Raw genomic sequence first — 11,593 nt, forward strand, 5'->3', positions numbered from 1 at the left:
AATCTCAACAGACACTTCTGAATGGTGATGCACATTCTTTATTCATACATTACTCCCGGCTTCCCAACCCACAAATTTTAGCATTGTTACTGTACGTACTTACAGACAAATACAAAGTGAAAGGTTCTCAATGTTCGCCCCAGTGTCCCGGCTCTACCACACTGCTTGACTCTCTCTCTCTTCATGAATATCATGAATGAAACAACAAACAGTACATACAGTTTTTGATACATGCGGGACACGACATACACATAGTTACAATTCACTCGGCTATTGTGGGGTTCAAGTAGCTGTTGCCCATGATTACAGACCTTGTACAAGCCTCCAAACCCCAATCAATTGTTGATTTTTGTAGCCTTTTGCAGAGAAAATACAGAGGGTGTAAAGGTTTAGGGGGGATCATACGGGTTGTATTGAACATATGTGACAGAAAACATTGTTTGAAAAAGTGCTAAAAAGAAAAGAGGATTGTACAGAAGGATAATACAATCTGATGGTAAAGGTTTACCAGGGCATATCTTTAATTACACAATATCATCCAGGTTATCTAGAGAGACTGAATCAAAATTGTATTTTCTGTATTCAGAGGCGGCATTCGGACAGAGGGGAAAGTGGTTGGCGATGTGTTTGTGATCTCGTGCTTTGGTACTGAGGAAACTCTGTATGTTCCACCCTCACATTTGTGTGAACTGATCCTTTAAAAGGCAAAACAGCCCCAAACGATGATCAGACTCGGGCTATATTTACATCTCACCAGGATAGGACATCCAGACAGAGGCCAAAGGAAATAAAAAGGTGAACAATGTAAAAGACAGTTCAGAGGAGATTGCAGTGAAAGACATTACATTACATAAGGAAAATATGTTATGTCATTTGTTTCTCATGAAAGGGAACATAGAGTGGAGTTAGTTTACTTAGCCAGTGTATATTTTCAAATGAATTTTCAGCTCCATTGAAACCAAAGTAAATGTTTGATAATTAGTCAATTATTATAATTACTCTCAATACATGTCAATTGTATGCCAATATCTAAGGAATTGAATTGCATTTGTTTTCCCTATATACTTAACTCCAGGAAACTTTCTAAGAAATTATGAAACCATAAAATAAAGTATTTTACTGTATTCTATAGTCAAGTAGATTGCTTCCAGTTTCGGGATTACTTTGTTCCAAATATGAATAGATTTTTAATATTTACAAAGTACACCTTTAAAAGCTGATTTTACAACACGCTGTCAATAAAACATGATTTTAGCCAAATATTTGTCAACAATTAACTCCATGATCATGTCCACAATCATCCACAATGTCATCGCTTTTAATGTTTGTTTTTTTCCATTATTGATATAACAAATTAACATTTATTTCTACAAAAGCATTTGCTGTCCGATTCCCGATTTGCATGATTTTAAGCACTTTTAATGGGTTACGATAAATTACCATCCTTGATAAGATGATTGCTGTGATGCTATTACATTTAATCTGGTGCTCTAATCCTTGCTGACAGATTTGTCTTTGCACACTCAGGTCCATCAGGCGATTATCACTCACTAACCTCACACACGGCACGTCACATCTGCTCAGGAGGATACTTCAGTGTCTGTTTGCTAGGCAGGTACCTCCAGATAAAGCAGTGAAGCCAAAGCGGCAAGATTCCTTTTTTTCTTTTGCAAGCAGGCATGACACACGTCACAGCTCACCTTCTGTCTCCTTACAGCGCTCACGACAAACACCTGACCACACACAAACTGTGGATGTGATTTCATCAAAGGTACAATGATAGACTCCCTTTTACACAGCTTCGGCGCTAATCAGACAAATATGTTTTTTTGTAAGTGAGACAAATGCAATGCGATTAATGCTGTCATAAACAAACTCTTGCAACCAATTAATGTTGCGTGAAAAGCAGCAAAATGGGCCCTTAAACATATCAAAGACTACTGTCACACTCCAGTGCTGAATGCATGAATAAACAGGCACATATCACCTTTAACCCCATGTATGCTAACTATATTGAATAATCTAAAACATCCGCTTTCATGTGCATCCACAGGTTTGCAGCCCGACATGCTTCTCTCAGCCAGTGTGATCGCCTCTCGTGTTATACCCAGGGCTCATGGGTCAACAAAATTCATGCAATACTCCCCCCACATATGTATGTTCTCCTTGGGTACAGAGAAATAAGGGTTTTTTGGTGCAAAAGTAGCCCACAAATAATTGATTAACCAGCAGGTGATGGGGGGGATTCCCATGTCATTACGAACTCAGTTGTGTCTGTTTAGAAAGGGGCCATATATTCACTTTATTTACCCATACTCCTTGTTTCTTATTGTATGTGTTGTCTCTTTTTCATCCCTGCCGGATTTTTCTTCTCTTTCTCACACACACATTTCCACTCTTCAGATCATATTCACCCTTCTTTCTCGCAACTCTGCATCCCCCAAGTCTGCTTCAAAACTCTATCTTGCAGGCAGGAAAGGTCTCGTCCTGCATGGCAACAGTGCTGTTGGATCCCAGCACAGTGATGCCCAGCTCCCTCTGCCTGTCCTGGGTCTGCTGGTACCACTCCTGCATTGGCACTGACTCAAAGGTGGGGATCAATGTCACCTGGAGATACAGAGGAAATGATTCGCCACATGGTGCATTTGTGTAATTGATACCATTATTGACTGCTGCATTGCTGCATTAATCCCTTTAAGAAACGTACTTAAATATTTGCTTTTACTGCTGTTGCAATCTCTTCTGGGGCCAAATTCTAGTTAGCAAGATTATCTCCAAAAACATAACATTCCAAGTTACATTACAATGCAAAAAAAAATCTTATCGCCTTTCAAAGAAGGGCATGTTATGGGCATGTTAAGGGCAAAGTATGGGGATCAACGCGTGCGTGTGTTTGTGTGTGTGCCTGCGTGCATGTGCGTGTGTGTTTGTGTGTGCGAGTGCTTGTGTTTTCTACCTGCATAGTGTCAGGCCAAGATATCTTGCCATCCAGTAGTGCGTCCAGTGTTTGCCTCAGTAGCTCTTCTCTCTCAGGACTGTCTCCACTGATGATGTAACAGGAGGACCGAACGCATCTGAAGAAGTCCACACTGACGGTTTGAGAGGAGGCTCCAGAGGGTAGATAGGCCAGGTCCACGTACACACCGAAATCACCAACAGGGGGAGACTTAGGGCCTGTGTTGGGAGAGAGAGGAGGATGGACAAATCGACAATTCAATAGAAATCAATGGACGCACTTTTGTCTGCAGATAACAAAAAGAGGGTAAAATATCAGAGAAGTTTACAGTATTGTATATCATTTACGATTGACGCCTCATACCTGGATTGGGGGAGGATTTGGCTGGTGCTGAGCGGTTGCTGAAGGAAGGAGTACGAGTAGTAGAGACATTCCCCTTTGCACCTCCATTACCTGTCCTGCTTTTTCCTGAGCTAGGTTTTTGAGTGATCTCAATAACCTGTTTAAAAAAAAGTAACAATGATTTTTATAAATGTATATAAATTCATAATGTTTAATAAATGTAATTTGTTGCCATTACATAATTATATAGTTTATATCTCATAATAATACACATAACAATTATTTTCTTATATAGCCTATATATTTTTTTTATTATTATTATGTTCTGGATGCTGGCAGACTATATTGAACATCTCTTGGAGGATTAAGAAATACTTCAAACACAGATTATTTTATGACATGTAAAATCAAGAAGAAATCAAGAAGAAATATTTAAGATATACTGTACTCTAGGGCAGCAATTAAATGTTGACCAATGTTGTGGCACTGACAAAACTTACGAATTTTACCAAATGACTCCACCCCACGCAAGATAAATATTTTGGTTATAGGCTAATGAAACAAACTCACCGCTCTTTTCCCTCGCATGCCTGTTGCTTTTGCTTTCTTCCCGTGAGCATCAGAGTCAGACTGTGGAACGGGCATGGAGGCGTCGGGATGCGGGGGCAGTGGCGGACTGTCCCTCAGAGGGGCTGGAGGAGGGTCCTGGGGCAGAGCCCGACTGACACGGAGGTTGTGGGGCGAGTTTGACGGCTCACTGCAAGAATCATCCTCATCTGAGTCTAGAGCTCCGTCTGCTGTGGTGGACGGACAGTCCTCTGTGCAGACTGGGGCGTTTGACTCGCTGGGTGACATGTCCTTAAGGTTGTTGTTGTTGTTGCTGTAGTGAGGCGGAGCGCTCCCACATGAGCTGGAGTCGGACGGTTTGAAATGCTTGAACTCGCAGGGGGAAACCAGACACAGATCCACGTCATGAGCCGACCCCTCAAGGTGAAGCGTGTTCGGAGCTGGAGACCGACCCATCTCCGAACCCTGCCCTAAAGCCCTGGGAGGCTTCTTCATTGGCATCCCCACAAAATGGCCTCCGTTGTTGGAGTGCGAATGATGAACACTGTCCTCCCCTTCTCTGTGGCTCCCGGAAGTTGGTCCCTGCTCCAAGGACATGGACAGCGATTCGTCTACTTCTGTGGACTGAGGTGAGCTCACCTCTGCCGGCATGGAGTGTGTAGTGGTGGTGGTGGTGGTGGTAGCGACGGAGGGAGAGGGGTCGGAAGATCCATCTTTAAAGGAACCCAAAGAAAGGAAGCTTAGTTGCTTCTCTCTGGAGCTTGTGTGGCCTTCTGAAGTAGGTTTGGACTGACACAGCTGCCCCTCGCCTTCCTTAGATGATCCATTGGACTGGTCAACTTCAGCGGACTCAGAGTTCTGGGCCTGTATCCTGCTGAGAGTGGCCTTGTTGCACCACACATCATCTGGGGACAGACAGTAAGGAGTGTGGCCTGCGCTGTTGGGCCGTGAATCAGGGGAGGCGGGCTCTACTGTCTCCTCGTCGGGGCTGATAGGGACTGGGTTCTCTGGAGAAGATCGCAAGGGAGGGCTATTTCTCAAAGCGCCATCCAGGAGAGTGTATTCGGTTGGGGTTACGTCTTGAAGGTCCGTGCTATCGTCCTTTGGTGCCTTGTTCAATGGAGCTGGAAATCCTACAACTTTTGCTGGTTTGGCAACATTTCCAGGCTGGTCTTTTCCAGGTGTTTTCTGCAGATCAACACCAGCTTTCTCACCACTCTCTCCTACCATTGTCCCTGTTCCATCAGCTGGCTCTTTCCCTTGTGTATCGGCTTTGTTACTTGTCTCTTTGCTCCGACCTTCAAGGCTATTTTCATTTCCTGACTCAGTGCTTTTCTGTTTTCCTTCATCTGCTGTTTCCACCTGCACCTCTTCTCTTTCAGTTTCCTCCCGGAGCCTCAGAAAATCACTTGTCATATCCTCGGGGCTAGACATTTTTGAGGGGCTCTCTTCAGAATCGTTCTCTGTTTTTTGATTCTGCTTCTCTGTGTGAAGAATCTCTGGTTCTGTTATTTCTACCACAGTCCCAGCGTCGGGTTTTGTTGAGTTGTTCTTAGGCAGTTCAGTGTTTTCGTGTACCTTCTTGCCATTATTCGTCTCCTTTGCTGATGCTTTTTTAGTTTTCTTCGCTCCTGTTTTCAAGTCGTTTTTTGCCTCCTTTTTAAGTTTAGTTTTATTTTCAATCTTTGGTTTGGGAGACAGAGAATCCTTTTTCCCTTGATCGTTCCTCATGACACCTATCTCCTCTTTACTGCCTGGCTTCTCCTCTTTCTTCCCATCCTTTGCTCCTCCTTTCTTTGAAGTATTCTTCTCCGACAATGCTGCTTTTTGCTTTATGCCTGTCTCCTTGTTTCTGGATTTATCTGCATCTCTTGCACCAACTCCGTTGAATACTTTTCCTTTTTCCCTTACCGGTACCTCCTTTCCCTCGTCTTTAACGCCCCGTTCTTTCCCGTGTTTGGCGGTAGGCTCCTTCCCTTGTGACCTGACACTGTCCTGGCTCTCTGTCCTCTTGGTCTTTCTGTCATCCCCCAGCTTCTCCAGATCCCCGCTGGTCACTGTGGGTTTCTGGAGGAAGGCCAGGCCCTTCAGCTTCTCCAGCCCCTGCAGTAGCTTTGCCTGTGGGGTGGCACCAGGGAACAGCACCCTGACCACCTTCTCCTGGGGACACGCTGGGTGCCACACGAGCAGGGCGGACACTGAGGCCAGGGCGGTGAGCGGGAGTGTTTGGGACGCCGATGACACCGCATCAGGCCAGTTTTGCGTGAATGTCTGGTACTCTTGACTGTTTTTGCCGGGGTTGAGGATGTAGAGATCCAGCTGTCCCACTCCCATCTTCTGGAACAGGGTAAGCGGCTCAATGGGGACCCCTTGAGGTCGAAATAATGGCTGTGGTCGGATTTCTAACTTCTTTAACAACTGCAGGGTTAGGGCCGCCTGCTGTGTGCTCTTCAGTACATTGTCCACACCTGACATGACAAGAAGAATAACTTTAACTTGATAGAAATCACTCACATTAGAAATCCAGTCATTAGGTCATTAGGAAGGCAAAGGTACCATGTTACGTTTTGTGACCGCTAGTTGAGCTCACTATTACTAGTATTTTGACGAGTGAGTCCCTATTTTCTTTATATATCATACTTTACTAGAACACGCACACGGACAGTCATCTGCATGCATCTACACATACACATCCGTACTAACTACAGAGGGCAGTAATGCATATCAGCAGTTGTTAGTGGTAGTGCAGCCTGGTTCCTGATCTCTGAATAAGTGTGGGCATCTCTGATTGGTTTAGCTATTCAAATAGCACATTGGCAGCTGTTTTATAACTTGCAGAAACAGCTAGCTGGCTAAGTAGCTATATCCATAGAAAATGGCTGTGATTTTGACAACAAGCGTTCTCCAGAATCGCTGACTACACCTTTAACTTCGATTAGCGAGGGGGTTGGATATGTTACTAGCAAATGATTAGTTAGGGCAAAAACAAATAAAAAAACTCAGATCGTTCCAAACTTAAATCAGCAATAATGAGTCAAGAAATACAAGGCTGTCACTCACAAGGCTTTTCTTCCACCTGCAATTTGCTGGGGGTGTTAAAGAACACAACTCCAAGCTCAGGAGAGATGAGCCTCTTAGACAAGTCATCTGTTCAGACAAAAGAGAGAGAAATGCATAATCAAAAAGGAAATTTTAACATGAACCAGATAAGGATTACTGCAGAGAAATTACAATCTCTTAACACTATTTCCTCATGGTAACGACTTCCTGCAGAGATATTAGCATCACTATGGTGCTCCTTCCTAAGTTTTTCCTTATATGAACCGAGGGTCTATGAATACTGAACACATTGTAGAGCTCTTTTAGGAAAAATGTGTGGTTTTGGGCTTAAGCGTAAAATTGATTTGACTTATTTTTTTCTTCTTCTTCTTCTTACCTTTTATATCAAAACTCAGCTCCAGCTCAGCCACCTTTCTCTCCAGGAAGGTGTTCACTCCTGGGAGGGTCTCTGTCCCAATGTGCGTCAACAAAATAGCATCGACTCGGTCGAGGTGGCGGACCAGCTTCCAGAAACAGGCCTGAGAGTCCGAGCCACCGTCCACCAGCAGAGTGAACCCGTTAACGGCAAAGAAGGCACAGTCACCACGGCCGGCGGGGAACACGTAGCAGCAGGGGCGGGACAGCTTGAGAAAGCCCACAGTGGTGGGAGGAGGCAAGAGGTCAAAGGGAGATGGAGGGGAAAGGGTTCCAGAGATGAGGGAGGTGAAGTCCCCCAGGGCCTCCATGGCAGGCAGCACCTCAGGGGGATTGATGCGGAGCGTGAAAGGACCCTGCAGAGGCTGGTTTCCCAAGAGAGTCTCCCTCCACTGGCCGATGTTGGGACAGCTGAGGGTCAGACTGAGTTTGGAGGAGGAGGCAGAGCTCTCTTGATCTATGAACTAAAGACAGAGCATTTTATAAGCCTACATCGGACGTATACAGTACTTTATGTTGTGCAATACTTGAGAGTAGAGGCCAACCTGATTAGAAGTCAAGTTTACTGTGACCTCGAATCTTGTGAGAAAAATATTTCAAGAATGCATTGACGGATTTTTCGTCAAATTTAGCAAGAATTTACAGTTGTTCTCCAGGGTGAACAGATTAGATTATCGAGGTCAGAGGTTACTGCAACCTTCATATTGTGAGGTCGCAGTAACCTTGTACCATAGTATAGCTTCTTAGGATCTTTACCTACTTTAAAGCATTGTATTTTACCACAAAAAACACCCACGGCTTTTTTCTTGACACAACACTGTACTTTCACTGACAAGCAATTGTATGCCTCATGGATGCATATCGCTACAAGGTGGTAGTTCTGTTTTTTTCAAATGAAAAGGCTTCACTGAGTTTTAAGAATTATTTATTAACCAAATGGAATAAATTAAAGGAATTATGTTTGCTTAAGTGTGTTTTTGCATATTTATTGTTTTCTGCCATTTAATAAACCAAATAATCATGAAAATAATAGAAAAATTATGTTCAAGATTACATGCACATAATATGCAGCTGGATGAACAACTGAACGTTGTCAAGCCTCACAGTACCTGCTCTGTTAGTATTTGTTTCAGTTGGTTCGGTGAGAACAGTCCTTTGTGAAACAGCAGGGCTCCGCTTTCCTCCACACTCTGCCCGGCCAAGATCAACAGCTTATGGGCCGATTCTCTGGACAGCAGAGCCAACACCTGGCCAGGACAGAGATAGATTTTTATTTTATTTTTGAAATGTAATTGTATTCCCCTATAATCCAAAGTATTAAAACAGCATTATCAGAACAAAAGCAAATTGCATGAATTTGGATCTTTTATGACTCGCATTTGAGTAATTTTTCTAACAAAAATATGATCCGTAAAATGGTAACAGCCTCTTAATTTTGACTATTGTATGATTTATCTACTTTAAATCATTGTAAAATAAATATATTCGGGGGTTGGATCAAAACAAGCCATTTGAATGCATTTCTTCCATAAAGCTTGGTGAATCTCTGAAGGAACCAGGATTCATGCCCTCACCTCTGAATGAATCTGTTCCTGAGAAGGAATGACCAGCACCTGAGTGTCCAACACTCTGGTGCTGTGGCGCAGACACTTGTGCCCTGAGGAGGCAGAGAGAGAAACAAAGAATATAGAAAGGAAAGGTCAGATGGGGCAGGCAGCCAAGAGGGAGACAAACAAGAGATGGGTAACGTCAGAGCTGAGAGAGTTTGGAAACAAGCCGACAGGTTCTGAGCAGCCAGAAACAAATATAGGAGGGGAAATCAGAGAAGTCAATGAGAAAGTGAACTGGGATAGGTGAAAGAAGAGGAAGGAAGAATAGTGGAACAGCTGAGTCAGGGGGACTGTCTGAGGATGAGATGCCTAGTTAACTCAGTCTGCAGTGAATATCCGGTCTGAGGGGAACTGGACGTATCTTTGTCTATGATACGAACAAATGATAAAATGATCATGGTATTAGATTTCTCACTTTATGCTTTCCAATGTGTGGTACAGTCAGTAGCATGGAAGTTCAAATGTTCAGTTCTTAGAGAGAAAGCAAATAAGTGACAATTTCTTCCAATCTTTATCTCACACATTTTCTGATCACTCCATTTTACATAACCCTAATCTCCAAAATCTGCATGTAAACCCTTATTAAATTCATTTCAGCAGTAGGCCTGTACAGGCAACTTTCTAGCTTCCATGTTTTCATTCCTAGAAAAAGATTAGTCTGTTATAGTCTGTGTTCATCTCCTCTCTTTAGAGCTCGGCTAAAAGAAGACTGTCAGACTGATGTTTGTCTGTCTTTAAAAAAAAATGTTGGTTGTTCTTGGCCCTGCACAGTGAAGGTCTGTAACAAATGCCGAAAGAGAGGTGGCACCGCTAGGCTGAAGGTCACCATTGTTTTCCGTCCAAAGGACCCACCCATGTTAAACAATCACCCGACTGCTCCTCCACTTCCCTTACTTCCTTCCCGGCTGACCCCATACCGGGTCACACTGGCGGGTTACCATGGGAATGGGGATTTCTGTGAGCTATAAAGGTGTCAAAGAGTCACCGTGTTACTTACCTGCTCCCTTGAAGGACGCCGTGTGATGGGAGAGAAATTCTTGGAGATAGAGGTTCAGGGTACAGGATTTTAAGTCGACATCCCATGACCGAATTCCTGGAGACATAAAAGACACACAGACACAGTCACACAATTATGGCACCAATTGGTTTTACTCTGCTGTAAACAACTTACAAATGAAAACAGAGTGCATTTTTACAAGGCATTTATAAATGCAGAAGTATAAAGGCATTGAATTGCATTGAATTAAACAGTTGTTATAAAGTGGACAGTGAGGGTTTGAGACAATATACATGAAAGGAAACAACATAAAATGAGAAACGATGATGTAGAGAAAGGATTTTCCCTACCTAAGATGAATAAAAACACAGACATATACTGGAAACATGCATCTCACACAGCTGAAAACAGGCTGTTGATGAAAAGCTGACATATTGGATTAACATGATTTTAAGCAGATGGTGATGAAATGTTTAGGCCGAAAAATGATAAACATCTCATCTTTATTTCTGTCTCAGTATCTGTCCTGTGTTTTCCGTTTCAGTTCCCCTGTCTAATTACAGCCTAAATGCTTTTTGTTTTACTTCCTAGCACACATATACAGCATCCTCCTCAGACAGTAAAAAAAACTGACTGTAGCCTACTGGATAATCCCTTTCATGCCATGTAGCCTACTGTCTGTCTCCACAGTTGCTGCTGTAGCCTAAGCACATAGGGTACAAGGTTCATAATTGGACATCTTTGTGAAAATGTGTCTGGATATCAACATGTCCAAATGCAACATTTCCCCCACAAGCGTTACAACGATACTGATAAACCACCGTCTCCAGCTGCTTTTAATTACAATGTGCCCGGAGGGAAGAGGTGATGCTGATGGTGGATGGTGGAGCGCCGCCAGATGACGCATCCTCGGTCAGTAGGGTGGATAAAAATACATCAACACTGCAATCAGTTCAGTCGTAGTATCTTCGGGGAGGTATTCAGGCGACGACAACTTGCAAGCAATTTAAATTTTTTAGCGAATGTTGAGAAAATAAAAACAAAGCGAAATGCACAGTAGCTGCAAGGGGCGTGATGAAACCGAACATACGCACCTCGCTCAATGTCCCCGCTGATGTGTCCCGTGTGTCCGAGGTGAGCGGTCCGTCCGATGATGATGAGGAGGGAGTATTTGTGGGGGCAGAAGTCGAGGTTTGCGGTGGCACTAGCGCGCCTCTGTTCCTCCTGGACCTCCCTCTCCGGCACCCGGCTGGACGCCATGTTGGAAACTTGCACTTGGGTGTGATGTCATTGAAAAACGCCTGACAGCGCCTTTTACTGTATCTATGTCCGGGACATTACAGCTGCTGTGCAGGAATGCGGCCGCGCGCATTATTTAAAGTGTTGTCCGTGCGATATTGACACGTGGAAAAATGTTATCAATGTATGTGTCCTTATTGTTTTCAATTCAGAAAGGTGGAACAAGTGTTGGGATCATTTGTGCAAAAGAACTTACAGGACATGGGGTTACACGATTCACCGTAGAAATACTCATTCACGTGGAAGTCCTGCATTGAAAATATTTATAAATATAGTTTTTTAAATATCTAATGCAGAAAAAGGCTCCATGTGATTGATATATTAGGCTAAATTGTTCGAGCTATTTTT

At 43.5% G+C, this 11,593-nt stretch overlaps 1 protein-coding gene across 1 annotated transcript; it reads right to left on the reverse strand.

Annotated features, from left to right (window-relative positions):
* Positions 1 to 2,451: 2,451 nt before the first annotated feature.
* Positions 2,452 to 11,499, reverse strand: map1sb (microtubule-associated protein 1Sb; the record flags this gene model as incomplete). Its single annotated transcript, XM_080042235.1, has 11 exons — positions 2,452 to 2,607; positions 2,957 to 3,174; positions 3,320 to 3,455; positions 3,869 to 6,333; positions 6,926 to 7,012; positions 7,302 to 7,803; positions 8,449 to 8,586; positions 8,914 to 8,996; positions 9,947 to 10,042; positions 11,041 to 11,220; positions 11,442 to 11,499. 11 exons carry the CDS (start codon positions 11,497 to 11,499, stop codon positions 2,452 to 2,454), a joined length of 4,119 nt encoding a protein of 1,372 aa, XP_079898361.1.
* Positions 11,500 to 11,593: the final 94 nt, after the last annotated feature.

This window comes from Ammodytes marinus (genome assembly GCF_949987685.1).
Source record: "Ammodytes marinus genome assembly, chromosome: 15".
Classification (NCBI taxonomy): Eukaryota; Metazoa; Chordata; class Actinopteri; order Uranoscopiformes; family Ammodytidae; genus Ammodytes; species Ammodytes marinus.